At 33.9% G+C, this 20,491-nt stretch overlaps 1 protein-coding gene across 4 annotated transcripts in view; it reads left to right on the forward strand.

Moving 5' to 3' along the window:
• Window positions 1-4,042: 4,042 nt before the first annotated feature.
• The window catches only part of CBSX3 (Cystathionine beta-synthase (CBS) family protein), a 33,328-nt gene continuing 16,879 nt past the window's right edge, over window positions 4,043-20,491 (forward strand). The window contains exons 1-3 of one of the 4 annotated variants that reach the window (XM_089797579.1): window positions 4,043-4,242; window positions 8,818-9,077; window positions 9,237-9,318. In XM_089797579.1, the coding sequence (XP_089653705.1) occupies window positions 8,823-9,077; window positions 9,237-9,318 (337 nt within the window). In that variant the 5' untranslated portion in view covers window positions 4,043-4,242; window positions 8,818-8,822. Of the gene's footprint in view, window positions 4,407-8,817; window positions 9,078-9,236; window positions 9,319-20,491 lie in introns of all 4 variants that reach the window. The other 3 variants (XM_089797577.1, XM_089797576.1, XM_089797578.1) reach the window with 3 other exon arrangements.

Raw genomic sequence — 20,491 nt, forward strand, 5'->3', positions numbered from 1 at the left:
AAGCAGCCATGTGATGACACTCCCTAGTATGTAGCCTGAGTCTCCTCTGTAGATTTTGTGTGTACCTCTAGTGGTGTACTTATTGTTGGTGGTGTATCCATTGTCGGATGTGTTTATTATAGTTACTTACTTTCATTGAGGATGATTGGTGATTCATGGATGTTGTACTTTTGACATGTGGCTTTTGACTTGAGATGATTATCTTTTGTTGACTTTATCTTATGATCTTGGTATTTGGTTTATACTTGGTTTGTGTATGATGTTTGGTTATATGGTGTCGGTATTGGATTGAGCATTCTTACTTTTGGATTATTTTATCTTCTTGAGTAGCATTTGTTACCTTTGAGGTAGTTTTGGCTATTAGGGGTACCTTGCCTAGGAATGTTTTATGTTTGATAGCCGTTTGTGGATCGTTCATTATCTTCCCTGCACGGTGGGAGTCGAAGCCTGACTAGGTAACCACGCGGTCGGGAGGTAGTGCCTTCTTACCATTTGGGTCCCCCTTCACATTGTTAGCTGTTGGATGTTCGTTGCAGAAGATGTACCTTTGTCATTCTTATTTCTTATCTTAGAGACTTCTTTTTAGATGATGTATATATGTTATCATGTATTCTGATTTATTGTATCTATTTTCACATACCCTGCGACATGTGCAGTGGATGTTATTTAGTGGATGTACTTTCATTGTATTGTTTATACTTATGCTTTGCTTATGCAATTATGTATCTGTTATTTCTTTATGATCATGAGACATTGTACTCAGAACTTAAACTAATTAATTTAAAATCATTAAATGTGACTCAACGTAAAGGAACTCTTCAGGAATTGAAACTATATCTGTAATTGATTATGTGTATTTGATATGTATGTTCTTATTGCTTCCGCATTAATGTTATCTTGATGTTGTTTAAACTTCAAAAAAAAAAAAGTTCAGTAAACATTGTAACATGTTAGGTTTATTTCTCTTGGGTTCCAGAGCGGGGCGTTACAGAGAGAACTTGTTTATCACAATCTTTTAACTCTTTATTTACTTTTTGAATATCCATGCACACTTTTTGCAAATTAAAATATCTTTAATAAATTAATTTATCTTTCACTCTTTAATTAATTTTCAAAGCATTTTTTTTGTGATAAAATATTTATTAGCTTAAGTAATAATAATATTTAGCATTTATTTAAAAATGACCTCCTAAATATATTATTTTAAAATTAAATAAATATTCTTACGCTCTAAAATTAGAACTATAATTTTCTCTTTAAATTTAATTCTTTTTATTTAATTAATTTTCTCAATTAATTAAATATAATTAAATATTGAAATTATCTTAATAATTTTCCATTAAATTAAATCATTAATTAATCTTTTAATTTGACTTAGTTAATAGAAAAATCGCCAAAGACCTAAAAGATGAAATATGAAAACCCCATCATAAAATACCACATACAAGATCAAACTCAAGGGTTATAATCACGAATTTACATCATATGGCGAATTCGTAAGGGTAATCATCTCAGAAACTTGCCCTAATTTTCTAGGACAATTGGTTTAAAGGTTAGAATTTGGGCTCAAGAATTTATCTCCCCTCTCTTACCATTGAGATATTGTGATAGGGTACGCTCATCCTGGCAATTCAGAGAAGTCGATACTCGGTACCTACAATCTGTATAAAAATTCACGCATGTACAAACACATATATTCTAACTAAACATGCAATGGCAAGAAGTGGTGCATCATGTAGTTTCCAACTAGTAGGTGACTATGACTCCCTTCCTTAACTACATCAGAAACGTCATACATAAAAAAAACATACACACACACACCATACACATGCAACATGGTAAGTATCCATAGAAAACATGTATAAATAATCCATCTAACCAACATCATCAAATAACTAAAATCACTATAAATAATCATCATCAAGGTACAATCATGCATACATGAAGTAACTAGTACAAAAGTAGTCTCATCATAAAATCAACTAAGTATGAAAACAATATCCAATAGTCTAGAAAATAATGCTACTAATCATCAAGCATAAACATAAATGGCCTAAAAGAGTTCAACAATAATAATTGAATGTAGACTAGGGGTAGGCACTACAATGTAGGTGGTCATTGCATCATACCACCTACAGCCTATAAACAAGTTCAGCATAAAAAACAAAAGCATCAACAACAAGTGGGGAGAGACTATAAGAGTACCAAAAAGAACAACAAAAACCAAAAAGCCATTAACTAGCCTCCTTTTTCTTTTCCTTCCTAGCCATGAGAACCTTGGCCCAGTCATCAGCGAGGAAGCTATAAAGAAGCTTCGTGTTCTCCTTTCCAAGGTTCTCCTCCTCCAAGTTATTAACCAACAAGTGAAGAGTGGTAGTCGCTACATGTGTCACTTTGAGAGTGAACTGGGAGAAAAGGTTGAATCCCTCTTCCACCGCCATGCACCTGTCCATCAACTCCTTGTGTTCCTTGCGGGTAACAGGTTCATTCTCCTTAGTTGCCAGCGTTAGGGTCCTGCTACAATTCTCCAAGGGGGTTCTGCTTAACCTGCACATCAAAAAGGTTAGCATGGCTCTTCAAGTTCTCCTGGCCCTCTTTACCAATCAGGGAGGAAATAGTGTCAGGGGAGGCATTCGTGAGATTGGGGTGCTCGTAGTTGACAGTGAAAGGCAAGGTGATGGTGGTAGAGACATGTGTGGGGTCGGGGGAGGGGTCTTTAGTAATATTGTCTGCCTTAAAGTCCCAAGTATCATCAAGGGTATCATCCCATTTCTCGACTTCTTTATCCATCTCTTCTTTCCCCTTATCCATACCATCCCCCAAATTCTTGTCACTCTCCTTAGAGTTGGTATCATCCTCCTCCTCTTCTTGAGAGTGACTGGCCGTTTGTTTGTATCGACCTCGGGTCTTAGCAATTCTTCCTGACCTTCTTCTACTCCCACAAATTTCCTCATCAGAGTCACCAATTTCAACCTCCACCCTCTTCTCCATTTTGATTCTTTTATTGGGCTCCAACTCAAGGGTCAAAATTTTGTTTTTCCTTCCCTTAGCAGGTGTTTGGCTAGGAGAGGGTTGAGGAGTGTGGACTTGGCTAGCACTAGTAAATTCCAAACGTAGGGGGCCCCTAGAGGGGAGGATGTTATCGATGACAATTACATGAGTAGGGCGGAGGGCCAGGTGAAATTAAAAGAGATAGAACATGAGCCCTTGGTGGAGAATGGTTGAATTGACCCCTTTTTTCTTCTTTTCTTTGACATCAATGACAATGTCCTCAAGGGCATGCAACAAGAAGAAATAAACACTAACAAATTCCCTATTGCGAAAATGGTTAAGCAGAGGGAAATGATAAAAAAGTAATACACACCGTGCCTACCCTCCAACATCAAATACTACAATACATGATGGTGATTCTATTCCTTCTTTTATTGAAATATTTTCTAAACTTGATTTTATATCTCGTGAGAATTAATGTTTATGTCAATAAATTGATTTTATAAAAGAATCTAAACTTTTTCAAAAATCTAACTTTTATTCTATGAAAAAATAAAACATCGATCACAAATATTTTAAATCATTAATACAAAAATCACACACCAAACAAAAAAATATCTGTCTTGAAAAACATAATATAAGAGATTATCCATTCTCATTTTGATGTATTGGCTGATAATGACATTTTATCTTATATAAACTTGATAAGACCTTTTATGATAAAATATGTCCCCATATTTATGGATGGGCAATTACCTTTATATCAATTATAAAAAAATATATTTATGATAAGTAATAAATAATAAATAATAATATAGGTATTGATATCATATTCAAAGGTACCTAACCTAATATAGGTATAGATATCATATTCAAAGGTACCTAACCCACAAACCAAGAAAAGTGTAAAGGAGTTTTCACGGAGCAAGCACCAACAGCACTTATCCAGGTGGGTGCAGAGAATCAAGGATGACAATGGGCCCTGACCACAGGTTAAAATTAAACCCAGGTTAAATCAAAATATAGGGCGAGGTAAATTGGACATGTCTGTAAACTGCCGAATGCTTTGTTTGCCCCGAGATTCACAACAAATCTCTGCTACCACGGTTCATTCAATCTGTCCACTTCTTCATTTTAATGTGAGTTCTTGATATTTCCTAAATAAATATCTTTAAAATCAATGAAAATCTGTTCCAGTTTGTTTGATCGATTTTGACCGGCCACCACACTCACTGATCCCGAACACATGATGTATTTTGTTTTGCTTCTCTGCTTTTGTCTCTGAATTTTTTAGTTTTTTTTTGGCTAGTTCGCAAACTTTTCTGTCACTAGAGGTTAAGATACAAGGCGGCGGATTTTCTTGGTATAAATGGGTATCCTGTTGATGATCTGTATTTGCAGTACATTTGTTTAAAGTATGCGGACTTTTGAATCATTTGGAAGCTCTTATTGTGATTTATAGATGCTTTTCTTGCTTACGATATTCAACTTTCTCGAAACTTGATACTGCATTAAAATGCTACTGCATGCATTTATACTTGTTGCAAATGTATTTTAAGCAGGCTTTGTTTTGCACTGGTTTTTAAAGCCGCTTGAAGCTATTAGAGGAGCTCATTTATCTCACATCCGTCATGTTTTCCGTTATGTATTTTTTTAGATACTTCCTTTTCCTATTTAAGCAGCCGTTTCTTTACCAGGTGTCAGGCAAGCAAAATAAAGAAAATCGGAAATTAATTATTCTAGATACATGAAGAGGCCGCGGCTTGTGCATATAAAGTGCGCTGTATTTAAAAATAATTACGCTATTACAAACATTTATGGGATGATAAGTAAGATGAGACTATAAATGCAAAAACTTCTATTAGACGTCAATATATTTGTTCTGTTTGGATTTTTTTTGTCGTTCCAAATTCGTTAATGGGGTTGAACAACATGATTCGAGTGGATGGTGGACGTTCTTGAATCTTGGGGTTGCTTTGGCAATTTTGTAACTTGGGAATGCGATTGGTCTGCAACTTCTTGTCTTAAACTTCAATTATTAATAATTAGATTTAACTAGTAAAAGTTGCATGATTTCCATAGTCACCTCAGACAACTTCACTGCATTTTTGTTTATGCTGGATAATCTGCATTCGCACTTGAAGTGTTCGCACGTTGGTTCTTTACTCTATGGACCTTTATCATTACAGCTATAAACCGTAGATCATTCAGAAGCAATTCTCTACGCAAGGTGGAGGCTTGCAGGCATCTGATCAGACAATTAATTAGGCATTGTAGGAGATATTTTTGCCAGTGTCTGGAGCACATTCCTGAACCCTAGAGTATGCAGAAGACAGCAACTAGTTTCTCTACATTGTTGTTTTGTTTTAGTTTTTCTAGCGACTAGAATAATATTCTAGCAAGTCAAGGTGGCCTATTTTTTTTTGGGTATTCTAATGATATTAGCAACGTTGGGTATAATGACAGTACATTTGAGTTTTAACTAGTTGGACAGCTGTCTTTAAAAGGGTAAGGATGACACAATGATCCCTTCAAATCGTTTAATTTGTCTAGCTCCTTAAATTTCTTGCTTTGGAATCGGATGATATTACACAGGCTGGATCGTTTGGGCAAACTGAGAAATTCAAGGTGTGAAGCTGAAGATTTGTGATCAGAAGAATGTGGTAGTGACCTTGGAGGGTTTCTACTAGAAAATGGCGAACTATATTCTTGAAGGCTTGATGCCTGAATGAACATTAGGAAATTTCTTAAAGTCAGTCACGTGGATTTCTGTTGTAACCCAGTCTAAAAACATAGAAAGTTAACTCAGAAATGACTAATAACTAGTCTCAATCCACATAAAGTAAACCCAGAAAAGACTACAATAACTAGTCTAAATACACAGAAAGTAACCCTAGGAAAAAAATTATTTTCTTTGTTTTTCGTGGTCACACAACCTCTGCCACTGTACTTGGGGCGTTCTTAGGACACACCCTGAAAGACGGATTTTAGAAATGTTTTTGGAACAGCCTCTTCTTTTCGGGATGTCAAGAAGACTCCCAGGAGTCCCCAAACTGGTCTTAAGACTTCCAGGCAATTCCCATGAAGGAAAATGAAAAATTAAAGTTTCACAAAAAAATCAAAATGATCTGCATGGCCCAAATACTCACCTTAATGGTTTACAAGCTCCACCCTTATAAATAGTTATCTCGTTCCAAATCACTTGTAAGTTTTAGGAGGACTTGATGTTGCAAAAAGCAATGTGATAAAATTATGAAAATGGTATGTGCTATGGTGCCTTTTGCGGCTTAAAAAATGGCTGCCTTTGGATCATGCAAGGCGTGTTACTCCTTGACCTTGCTAAGGGCTCTGCCCCTAGACCACCTCTTGACCTTGTTGGGCTTTACCCTTTATCCTTGCAAGGGCATACCCCTTGACCTTGCTAGGGCCTCAACTTCCAAACCTCCACTTGCCACCGTTCGCTTAATGTCTCAAATCTAGGTCCTTTGGACTGCCTTTACCAAGACTATGGGGAGCATAGGTATTTGGGCATAATAATTAATGATCTATGTGTAAAATTTTAAAGTCAAACTATTCACAAATCATGGGAACTAATCCCACTATCACTGCTAGCTTCCCAAGAAGCTAAACATAATTGATTGCTTGATTCCTTAATTGAAGTTGATTCCTAATTGATAGTAACTAATGGAATAATTGACTCAAAATTGTTGACTAATTAAATCTAACAATTGACAAGATCTAGTCAGCACTAATCAATATCAACTACCAAGAAGTTAGTGTTTGCAGGTCAAAAGAGGACATTGCAATTCTTGGCAAATGTACGCTTTTGCCAATCTTTGCAAAGTTTAGGTAATAAGTTCAAAATACAATTTAATTCTTTGAAGTTATCAACATGGATTCCATTTACTTTTTTTGAAATAATAGATATCGATCTATTGAGTGGAAAAATAATTGTATTGAATTTCTACAGCAAGATCATTTTAAAGACCATGGAAATTTTTATCAACCCTAAGGCAAGAAGGACATTAAATGAGGACAATACATGGACTTTAAGGATGGATATAATCTTGTTTCGTAATACTCTTATCTTGGCTTAGGTAAACATATAATTAGCTAAAGGTTGAAGTCAAAAGCTTTACTCTAGAGAATAGATTTTGGCAGGGCATATTATTATATACAAAAGTGGAGCTTAATTATTGACATGTATTCATGGTTGAGGTTTCACACCAAATTTTCACTGAAAATAGATTTTTTTAGTAGTTGTTAATTGGTTACCAACCAAGTCATTTAGATTTTATAGAAAAATGTGGCAAGGATGGTTGTAAGGTCCCTTCATTCTTTTAGTGCACACAAATGATGAAAGTATTTATATCTTGCAAGATCAACAAGAAAGTATGTTATTGTTTTATATATGTGTTTAGGCAACCTTTACATTATGTTCAACATGATGATTTCCAACCAGGTAGGATCAGAATACTTGGGCTTTGTCAATAACGTGAGTTATGATAATCATTGTGACATTTGTTAGAGCGTGTAACAATTAACATGCTTGCTTCATATGTAGCTTGAGAAGCAAGGTAAAGTGGTAGCTAATGATTCAAAACATGAGGTTACAAGAGAGGGCATTGTGTTAGATCTTGTTTAGTTGCCAAATTGGTAGGGTAAGGGTGTTAGCCGTTAGGAGATGGTAGGGTACCTTGGAAAAGGTAACATTATTTTTGCAGTTGATTAATGTGAAAGAAGAGAGTTTTACACCTTTAGGCACACATGGAAAGCGAGCTATGGTGCTGGATAAATTTAAAATGATGTCAAACAATTATTTAAATTCAATGTTACTGGGAGACTTGTCACCCCCATAGGAGATGCGTCTCAGAGACTTTTACCTCAAAAAAGGTTGGAGACTTCATGACGGAGTCTCTACTTGTCTTCCCTCATAGGAGATGCGTCTCAGAGACTTTTTTGCGTCTCTAGAGACCTCAAAAAGGTTGGAGACTTCATGACAAAGTCTCTTGGAGTCTCTAAGTCTCCAAATACAAAAAAGTGAAGTCACCTGATTAAACAATAAATGTAAAAATATAATATTAAATTATTTTATGTTGTGTGCGTTCATTGAATAATGTGTTAAAAGACATTGGGAAATTCCATTTGATTTCAGATGTCTTAGAGAAGGGCAGAAAAATTCAGATGTTTATTTGTGACCATCGCCACACAAGCAATGCATCATAAATTTACCAAAGTGGAACCTTTGAAACCAACTGATACAAGGTTTGCATCTTATTTTATTCTTCTTGACCGCATATTGTGAAGTCAAAGGAGCTTTGTGTTCCGCCGTGGTTAGTGATGCATGGTCTTTTAGGAGAGTCTACATTGGATACCGTACTTGAGGTGAGAATTTTGGTTCTTGATGATCACTTTTGGCCCTTTTATATATAATTATGTTACTGGTTTATTTTTGTTTGCTGTTTATTTTTTGTCACTTGTACCTGAAATCCAAGAATTAGGGTTGAAACATCTACTAAATTGGTCCAAAGTTGAAACACTACCTATCTTGTATGCAAATATATCAGGGTAAGACTTGTGGATGGATTCATCAGTTATGCTGCTATTACTTTGCTTGTTTAGAAGTATCTCTGGGAATTTGCAAGGTAGATATGCAAAATATTCTATGTTGTATGGACTTGATAAAAATATTTCTATAAGAAGTTTAACCAGTGATGTTCATGGTAAATACTCTCTTTGAAACTTAAGTTGTATGATAACAGCTATTATTTTAAATTGGTAATGAATGTTAGTGAAATTAATATCTTCCATATTGTATGATTACAGTGAAAATGCAAGGTGTTGTTCGAGCTGTTCAGATCCATGGAAGTACTTTGAGAAATGCCATACTAAATCGTCTTCGTGTTGTTGAACCATCTGTGAGATCTAATATCATAGTTCGTCATGAGTCTGCCTCTCCTAACTTGGAAGAACATGGTTTTGAAAGTGCTACCATCTCCGATATTTTGAAAGCAAAAGGCAAAAGTGCAGATGGCTCTTGGTTGTGGTGTGGTACTGATGATACAGTTTATGATGCTGTGAAGTCAGTAAGCATGAATATTAAACTACTTGTTTGTCATGCTGAGATTAATCTGATGTTTTCTGGTCCATGTTAGAGTTTTCACTTTTAATCTTGATTATACAAGAAGTAAGGTTGCCTCAATATGATTCCGATTTCACTTTTGAAAGTGCACTGCAATTTGTAGATGACTCAGCACAATGTTGGAGCACTGTTGGTGGTAAAACCTGGCGCAGAGAAGTCACTTGCAGGAATTATTACAGAAAGAGGTGGGCCTTTTCATTGTTAATATTTTTACTTCTCAGCCTTTGGATGTCTTTGGACTTCCTTTTAAATATCATTTTCCTGTGTGGGAGTGGGAATTTATTTTGGTAGGAGGGAAGTAAATGTTGGAATTTAATGTGGTTGCACTGCATAACTATTGATGCCAAAAGATTCTGTAGTTAAACCATTAGTATTACCAGTTCCTCTCAGTTTGTCTTTCAAGCTATTGCCTGCTTTTGAATAATAAAGATATTTCCTCATGTTGACGGCACAAGAGATTTCTGGCTTCTTGGGCTATGTCTCTTTAGAAATTCTTGCTAATATCATGGTTAATGAATTTCCAAGTGCTTTCTAATAAGCACATAGACCGCAATGAAAATGACCCAACAACCATTTTGGAAATATGAGTGACAAAGTGTAATCAAGCTTTTCAGCTACTTTTCTGCCTAACCATGAATTGATATGCCAAAATGTAGAGTCAGCATGGCTAAATTGTACCTGGCAGAACATGACATCTAAAGACAAACATTTGGTTTTGGAGAATTTCAAAATAATTTGTAGGGATCAACAAGGATGTTCTCCGTGCTTGGCATCTTGGATTTCCTGGGGATAGCAGGATGGGTGAAACACTCTCCACTCTCCCTCTTTCTTGCCACCTACACCTTAACAGGGTGGGATAATATCCCCAAAGAGCTGAAATGTTACCTATTTGGAGGAATGTCCGAGTGCTTTGCCACCCTTTGGATGGCCCAGTGGACATATGAGGCATTCCTCAACCGTCCTGGGGATGTTAGATAGCCCCTAACGGCTCCAGAAGGTCAATTAAAGTTAAAAATAAATTTTAAACAAATGTAGCATCTATTTTGCCACACAAAGGCAAGAACATAGACATAAGGGCATTACCGACTAGAAGCAAGGAATAAATTATAAAACAAAAGTATTAATGAATGTTGAGGCCTGTTGAATGGAAAGCATATTTGTGATCTCATCTGTGTTCAAAGGTTTATCTGAATACCAGGATGTGAATGTCAGACTACAAAAGTGCAGGGGACTGTTCACAGTGTCTCAAGAAGAGATCCTGAACCTATGTATTCTGGAGAAAATACATTGAACTGTTCAAGCATAATTTTTTATTGAACAGTGTCTTCAATGTGACAAGCTGACATGAAGTGAGCTAAACTCACAGGCCTCATAATTGGATCTGTTTCAAATTGACAGCATATGGGCTTATGTTTATATTTTTGGTAGATATATTTAAATGTTTACACTCCTAAAATTTCAGCTTCATTCATCTAATAAGTTACTTTTGGTATTTTAAGTTTATTTGTATTTTGAAAGTTCATTTATTAATTTTTGTATAGTATTTATTTTTAAATAGGTCTTCCTTTCCCATCTCCCCATTGTCCCCAAATTCTGGAAAAAAAATGTGATTTTCAAAATCTGTATCTCCAAAAATTGAATAAAGACAACATTTACTCTTCTCCAACGTTTAATGGGGTTTTATATATACTAGTATATTATCCAGTGGTTTGATCCGCACCGTGGTTTTTCCCCTATTAGGGTTTTCACCTCATAAAATCTGGTGTTCTCTGTTATGGTGCTATTTCCTGTTCTTCACAATTTATGTTTCAGATCTATACAGTGGTGAATGATTTAATGTTTCAAGTGTTATACAACTGATTCACCACCCCCCTTTCCCCAATCGTGTGTTCTGCATTGTTATTCCCAACAATTGGTATCAAAGCTGTTTGGTCCTCTATTTGAAGCTTAACAGTTTGTAATGTACCCTTCTCAGGTTGGTCAAGATTGATACTTATAATAATGTTCACAATGCTCATATCAATTATCAAATGATATTATTTTGTTTTGAATTTTGGACGAAGGATATAGATTTTATCCAAGTTGCCTAGACACCATCTGTGGACAACCTCAAAGTTTATAGGTCCAAGTCCATTTCACAAAGATTTGCAGAATGCTGACCCCCACCCTCTACTGGGATAAGATCCATTAGATTGGATTTATACAAGATTGTCCATGGTAACTCTATACTCATCCTTCCATAACTTAGATAATGGTAGTGTTGAAAAATTAGTTTTAGGTTTAAGAAGGAGACTTTGGGTGTAATCAAGTTGCTTAGACACCAATCCTCAAGATGTTTTCCCTAAAAGTTTACATGTCCAAGTCTGTTTCACGAAGATTTACGGAATGCTGACCCCCACCCTTTATTAAGATACATCCATTGGTTGAAATTTACTCGAGCCTCTCCTTGGTTGAAATTACATCTGAGACTCCATTCCCCAATACAAATTAATAATGATATTGGGAATAAATAGTTATAATGATAATATTTGAAATCAATGTTACTTGTCTAATAACCAATATGTACATCTTCTAAGTCTAAATATGGTTTATATATCATAAATCATCATAACATAACTCTTCATTTCATATATTTAATAATAATAACATAATTATTCACCTTTATATGAAAAAACATAATACTTTATTTAATATAGAAATAAAATACCAAAATTGTTGTATAGAAATTAAAATGTATCCTACCTTGGATTTTACCTTTTATATCTTTATTTTATCTTGACTTATTTCCACATATGGCTGACTTAGATCTTTATAACAGTATTGATTCGTTTATTCTAATTGCTTTTCTTCCATATAAATTCCCAGGTGTCTAGCTCCATCAGCCTTTATATTTCTTTTATTTGTTCTATCTCCTTTAATATGAAGGGGTATTTATAGTTTAAAAGTAACATATAATAATGCCCATTATGTATGCTTTTTTTCCCTCTGTTTCTTGATCCTTATCTCTCCATTTAATATCCCTCCAGTAGACAAAATAGTGTTTGTACCCTCACAAGGAGTCATGTCCTTTGTCCATGTGAGACGATGAGGCTGGTGGGTGACTTATATTTTATTTATTAGTTTGTTCATGCGTTTTACAGGTTTGTTTTAGTTAACTAATATTTAGTTTGTTTAGTTAGTATTTAATTATTAATTAGTTAATTTACATTTAGTTATTTGATCAATTGATATTAATCAATATCTTTTATATAATTATTTTATTAATGTCTAATTATGTCATATACATTTATAAATTATTATTAATTATCTGATAATCAATTTGTCATTTTCTTTATATGTTTTAATCAATTATTTTTTAATTGCTTATTATAATCAGGGACATTAAAATCCCTTAGTTTAGCAGTTAGTTATAAATATCATCTCATACGAGTTCTATTATTTGATAGATTCATGAATAGATTGACGGGGTGTTTATGATCTAAATATTAAATTTCATTATTAGAGGGGGTATCACAGTCCTACCCTCCCAAAATTGCTTGTCCTTAATCAATTGCAATTTTCATTTCATTGCCTAGATCATAATCAATTCACGACTCTTGTTCAAGTTTGAATTTAATGATATAATGAAGGGTGAAATTAAGTGCACTTATATTGAATGCTATGAGTGATTTCACTTTGATTATTCATGTGTTAATCATATTGGTGAACGTAAGATTGATTCTCATTATGGTTAGGTGATTGATTGAGCATAATTGGTGATCAATTTATTAATTGATTTGTATTTGACGATTGAATGACATAGGATGATTGATAGATTTCATCATGTCGAGGTTGGTGAATTGCCCAAATGAATCTAAGCATAATTTGATTGATGATTTCATAACTGAAAGATATCCTATGATTGATCTTCATAAAATAGTTCAATATCTTTCTGTTGCAGTTGATATTTTGTTTAATAGTCTCTTTGATGATTGGCTCCTATACGGGGGTTGTTTTCTGTCAAAGATTAATGTACATTAGTATGCATCTAAAATGAAATCGTTTTAAGAGAATGATAAATAACTCTTAATAGATTTAACAATAAACACATTAAGCTTAAGTTTTCTTTGCTTATTACATGTCCACTTTAGGAGAATGGGAACTTTAATATCGGAGGGTGTTGGACACTCATCTACAATTAGGCTTCCTCAAGGAATTGGGAATGCATATTCATACCCATCTTGAAATATTTCCTCAAGGAATTGGAAACCATGTCCTTACCCATCTTGGAATTCACCTATCTCAAGAGGATTTACTTTGCCTCTCCCAGATCATTAGAAATCCCTTGTATATTTCATTATTTTTTTAATCTTGTTTTCACGCTTCATTATTTCATTGATTAAAGTGTTTATAATTGTATTTACCCTATAGGATGACATGATCATAGCTCTGATACCAATTGTACTGTCCCCTTCTCAAGTTGGTCAAGATTGATACTTATAATGTTTGTAGTAGTCATCTCAATTATCAAATGATATTATTTTGTTGTGAATTTTGGATGAATGATATAGTTCTTATCCAAGTTGCCTAGACACCATCTATGGACTCCCTCAAAGTTTATAGGTCTAAGTCAGTTTCACGAAGATTTATGAAACATTGATTCCACCCTCTATTGGGATAAGATCCATTAGATTGGATTTATACAAGCTCCTTCATGGTAACTCTATACTTATCCTTCCATAAACTAGATATGATAGTGTTGAAAAATTAATTACTTTTAGGGTCCATTTAGCAATGGGAATTAGATTGGAATAGGCATCTACAAATTCCAAGAATCACAAATTCTTTGTTTGGGTGTGCCAAATCGGAATTGAGAAGAGGAATATGTATTTCAATTTTGGCCCAAAAACAAGCATTTGCTATTCCACCTAAATAGGTGGAATTGGAATACCTATACCTATTCCAGCTCTGACTTTTTCAGATTTGATGAAAATTTGAAATCCGCTAAAAGGATTTGGCAGAGAAACCATGGCGATGAATAGGTTCTACGGATTCAACTGGAATTTTCCTGTCATTTATTCAAGAGAGGTGAAAATAATGTTGACCATGGTCGTTGTCCCAGCCGAAACATGCATCCCTCCTGCTTTATCAATGCCCTTTGTGCATAAGTGCACCCATGACAACAGAGGCCCCGATGGATGTATTCTCAAACTCACCCTCATAGCTGCTTGTAGGTATGGAGATTGGCGATTCAAGTTACAAGTGACATATGATCATGACATGGGCTCACCAATGTGGGCTTGCACAGTAATTGGATATCTTGCCGACCCAAATCATCGTCTAGATCTCATATTTGACAAAAGGCAACAATAGACACTCATATTAGCAATCAAACCCTTAATCATCATTGGTCTTCCAAATTCGGCACACATCGCAGTTGTGATCTCTTCCACAAAAATTTGGCAGCCTTGATAGGTTAGATCTACTCCAAATTGGAGCTTGGCCCATCATTTTCTAACTTTGACCATTGAGCACGTGCCGACCACACATTTCCTATGTGGAGAGAACAAACTTGGCTATAATAAGATGGAGTAATCCTAGAACGGCGATAATGTCATTGTCGTCAAGCTTATCTTACGAAATCTGAGTTGGGTGTGTCTCTAGGCATAGGATTCTATCGATGTTGGTTGATGATATTTCTAACAAAAGCCCTAACTCGAGGTATGAGTGGAGTATAGGTGCATGCCCACATAATCAAATGCCTATTTCAATTCTAATTCTAATTTTGTAGAACCAAACAAAGAAAAAACATATTCCCAGTCAAATTCTGCTGAACCAAACAGAGAATAGGAATACATATCCCTATTTTCTATTCCAAAATAACGAATACAGAATAACAATTCCTATTCCCATACAAATGGGCGCTTAGGTTAGGGAGATTTCAGGTTTAATCAAGTTGGGTAGACGTGAATTTGCAATAGGTGTTCCCTCAAAGTTTATATGTCCAAGTCCGTTTCATGCAGATTTACGTAAGGCTGACCTCCACCCTCTATTGGGATACATCCATTGGTTAGAATTTACTTGAGCCTCGCCTTGATTACATTTGAGACTCCATTCCCCAATATAAATTAATAATCATATTGGAAATAAATAATTATAATGACAAAAGCTCTGTGTGAGCTGGAGTCCCTACCTTTTGGGGTCATAGTGGGGGTTGTAGGTGTCAGTAATTGTTTGAAAAATTATTTTGTAGTTTAAATTTTGTGTATCTATAAGTGCACTATAATTGCTCCCGAAAGATTTGTACGATGTCTTTAGTAGTTTGAGGTTTTGTTTGCCAAAAAGACAGATATGTAAGTTTAGTAGAAGAAAAAGTCAAATGATATTTTACTGTTTTTTAATGTATTTTCATTCCACTTAAATATAAGCTAAGTTGCTGGTTCGGATTCTGGTTCAGATGCGGGTTTGACATTTGGGTTCAAAATTTGATCAAAATTTTTGCGTTGGGTTTGGGTTTTGTGTTTATCTGTACAAGAATTTTTTATGTTTTATTTATTTATATATATATGTAAAATTATGCTGCAGCAAATAAATTTATAGACCACTGTATGAAGTGCGTGTGTGTTTTAGGGTTGGGTCGGTTGGATAATAAAGCAGATTATATTTAAACCAAAAAAAATGCCTTTTCAAAACAATAAAAACATTAAAAAGTCAAACTTTTTTGGCTGCATGCCCAAATTTGCTCCAAATTCCTCCTGGGCTTTTTTTGTCAACTATAAAATTCACTTGACATTCGCCCAAATTCATCTAGTGTCCAAAAAAGAGAATCCACAGGGAATTCATCAAACAAATGATGAATTTGACAAGAATTGGAACCAACTTTGAATTAGCTATGAATCGAATGTCGAATTTGCATGCTGAGGGGTGAATATAGTAATTTAGAATATAAGACATATAATCTAGATTCATTTAAGTTAAATTGGAATTAAAGTTATAAAGAAAATAATTAGAAATATAAAAGAAAATATAAATTGTACAATAATGTGTTCAGACATTTTAGGTATAATTGGTCCATAAAAATAGTTTGTATATTAGTTTTTAATTAGAATTGATAATTGACATCAATATATAGTAATACAATTTTAATTGGCTCTTTACTATATTTGTATTTTAAAGATGCTTCTTTACAAATGGTGGAACAAGATAGAGATTGAAGAGCAAAATAAAAGTTGAAAGCTTTGATACTTGGCAGATTGAGAGGGAGAATGAACTCAAGCAATAGTAATTAATCTGAAATCTATCACATTCTTATGATTTACTTATTTTTTATTTTTTATTTTTTATTTGAAGTTCATTTGTATTTATTAAAAAATATAATTTATGTTGAATTTGTAGTTTTAAATATTCTATAATTATACTTTCTAATAAAAAATAATAGAATTTTAAATTCCCTTAAAGTTAGTAATGAAAATATTTAATTTATTAATTATTTATAAAGAAATTATAAATACTTGATACAAACATTTTTGAATCTCATATATTTCAAAATTTGAACATATTTATAATCCTTATGTTCAATAGGTCTTTTATATGTCATGGAAACTTCTAAATGATGTACTCTTATACAATATTTAAATTTAGAACAAATATTTAGAAATCTCTTAAATAGTGATTGCAAAATATTCTCAAATCATTCAATTGATGTCAGGATCAGGAACTGCTTAAATGAAGATCATATAAATATTAATTTGCCATCAAATTCATGGGGTTACGATTAATTTTTCTGGATTAGGTCACATTTAGAACCTTTGATTCAACCTTCAATTCACGATTTTATGATTAACACAGATTTTAAGCAAATTTTCAGCATCAGAAAAATTCAGAAGGCTAAGTCCTCAGGATGGGTATGCTTATGGACTATTGGGAGAGAATTGACAAGCAGCGTTGTCATCGACTGTGAGACAGTCATGAAATTTCTGTACATGAAGAAGCAGCAGTGATGTAGAATGGAATTGTGTTGTTTCAGCAATAGAAAAAGATTTCTTGGGCGGGCTGAAAACAATAACAGTGCATGGTCTGTGGAGGCCAATACAGAGGATGAGTGCAAATAATGAAATCCAAACTCAGTTTGGAGAATTTTCTGGTGATTTTTCAAAACGAGATGCAGATAGTAGCCATTAAATTAATTCAGCCGTATCCAGTTCCCTTTGACACTGATTTGACATGTGGCAAAAGTTTGTATAAAATATCAATGAAACTCTTTTGAATTATTTTTCTTTCTAAATTTTCCAATTCTAAAAAATAGGATTAATGCCCAGGATAATAGGCATTGACCAATCAAACAAAGGATTTTAAGTGTAAATATGATTTATATATCTTAAATCACCATAACACAACTCTTCATTTTATATGTTTAATAATAATAACATAATTAGTCACCTTTATATGAAATAACATAATACTTTATTTAATATAGAAATAAAATATCAAAATTGATGTATAGAAATTAAAATATATTCAAACCTTGGGATTTACCTTTTATATCTTTATTTTATCTTCCTTCACTTTTTTCCATGTATGGCTGACTTATATCTTCTTAAGGGCAATTGATTGCTTTATAGATTATCCAAAAAGCCTTTCTAATGCTTTTCTTCCATATAAACTCTCACATGGCTAGCTCCATCAGCCTTTATATTTCTTTTATTCCCATCTGTTCTATCTCCTTTACTATGAGGGGGTATTTATAGTTTAAAACTAATATATTATAATGTCCATTTTGTATACATTTTTTCTCTGTTTTTCGATCCTTATCTCTACATTTTATACTCCTTCGGTTGACAAAATAGTGTTCGTACTCCCAAGGGGGTCGTATCCTTTGTCCATATCAGCCAACGAGGCTGTCGTGTGACTTATATTTTATTTATTGGTTTGTTAATGTGTTTTAGGGGTTAGTTTTAGGTAACTAATATTCAGTTTGGTTGGTTAGTAATTAATTAATTAAATTATATTTAGTTATTTGATCAATTGATATTAATTAATATCTTTTATATAATTATTTGATTAATGTCTAATTATGTCATATAAATATATATTATTTTTAATTATCTAATAATCAATTGTTTTTAAAATGCTTATTATAATTAGGGTTATCACAATCCCTTAGTTTATAAGTTAGTTATAAATATTGTCTCTTTGGAGTTCTATTATTTGATGTATTCATGATTAGATTGACTGGGGTTTTTGATCTAATATTACCTTCATTATTAGAGGGTGTATTACACAATTTGAGAAGATCTGTAATGGCCTTCAAGAAGGAGAGTATTACGTTTGATGGAACTATGCACTGGGGAAAGGAAGGATGACGACTCACCTGATCTGCATGGGAATAGAGCATTGGAACATAACAAAGAAGCCTTACATACCTCCTAATGGTCTACACAAAGCAACTGAAGTTGAAATGAAGAAATTCCACCGCAACATGGTTACCAAGGAAGTAGTATTTAGTGCTTTGATTGATCCCGAATTTACTAATGTCATGGAGTTTGCAATTGCTCATGAGGTCCAGACAAAATTAGAATCACTTTATGAAGTAGATGAGTTTGTGAAATAAGCCAAGTTACAAAGTTTTAAAGGATAGTTGTAATCCTTGAGGATAAGTGAAGATGAGACAATCAAAACTTACCTTAAAAAGCTAACAAAGATTATATGTGCTATCAGATGTGCTGGAGGAACTGTTACTAAAGATGAGATTGTATCAAAGATATTGGGATCCTTGCCATCATTCTATGATACTAAAGTTACCGCTGTTGAGGAAATCATACCTATCTACAGTATGACAAGAGAAACATTGGTTGGTAAGCTACATGACTTTGAAATGAATAAATTAGGAGATGCTTTATCTAAAGTTGAATATGCATTTAAAGCTGCTATTTCTAAGGATAAGAAAACATTGATTAGGATAGCTCTTCATGTTCTACAAGTTCTGCAAGATTTGGTAGATATGCTAAGGAATGTGAAGAAACTGAAGAAGAGGAAAGAAAGATGGAAGAGCTAGAAGCCTTGATCACCGAAAGAGTAGCAAGAGGAGAAGGTAAGTATGAAGGAAAGTTGCCTCTGAAATATTTTTCATGTAATAGGATTTGGTTGTTTTGCATCAAGACCTCTTGACAGATTTGTTTAGCATAAGCCTAGATATCAGAAGAAATGTTATTATGCTGCTGGTGAAGGTGCTATTGATGATGGATTTGAGAAAAGTGAGGATGAAATTGTTTTTATTGGTATTAAAGATGAGACTCCTATGATTAAAAAAAGCCCTAGTTACTCATGTTGAAAAGAAAGATGAGTGGATAATAAATATTGGATGTTCACATCATATGTCAAGAGATCTCAGTAGATTTGTGAAGCTTGATTAATATGATGATGGTGTTGTTAGATTTGGTGATAACACTCCTTGTTTTATCAAAGGAAAAAACTCTATATCACTTGATGGAAATAATAATATTGATGATGTTCTATTTGTTGATTGAGTAAAGCATAACCCTTTGAATGTGGACAATTTGTTGACAAAGGTTACAATTTACAATTCAAAGATGGAATGTGTACTATTGCAAATGAATTGGGTCTAGAGATTGCATCTGGAACAAAGACCAAAAGTAATGTTTTCCATTTGAATTCTGCGGATAAGAGATGTTTGGGTTCTAAGATTGATGACAGTTGGCTATGCCATAAGAGATTGTCATGTAAATCTTGATGACAATGTGAAGATAAGTTCACTTAATATTGGTAGAGATTTAACGAAGTTGATGAAGCCTACTAATGCAATTTGTAAGGAATATATGATAGGAAAGAAAATAAGATCTACCTTCAAGAGCAAGACATATGCTGCAAATGGGATTTTAGATTTGGTTCATATAGATCTATGTGGTCCTTCTAAAACAAGAACCTGCTATGGTTAGATGAAATTCTTTCTTGGTTTGCAAATTACTCAAACTGAGATAGGAATTTTTATATCACATTTCAAATATGTTAAGGAATTACTAAAGAAATTTGGTATGGGACATTCAAAACCTATGTTCCGTGGAGACACATACCCAACTTTAAAATAGAAGTTTTGGAAACGGGGACGTCTTGGGGACAGGGGGCGGTTATGGGACGTCCCCAAGCCGTCCCCAAAAAAGACAAATTACAAGGGGATGCTTAGACGTCCCCCAACCGTACCAGGTATGGCCAGCCGTCCCCAATTTTTTTTTAATGCAAAAAAATTAAAAAGTGAATATTAAAATATAATTTTAAGACTCCTTACTAGGTCGCTGATGTGGGCCCTGCCCCTCTAAACGCAGTAGAGGCGGAATAGGAGCAATAGTCTGCTTCATTTTTCTA

Source organism: Cupressus sempervirens, chromosome 8 (assembly GCF_028749045.1).
Source record: "Cupressus sempervirens isolate cs-2001-9-10 chromosome 8, ASM2874904v1, whole genome shotgun sequence".
In the NCBI taxonomy this organism is placed as follows: domain Eukaryota; kingdom Viridiplantae; phylum Streptophyta; class Pinopsida; order Cupressales; family Cupressaceae; genus Cupressus; species Cupressus sempervirens.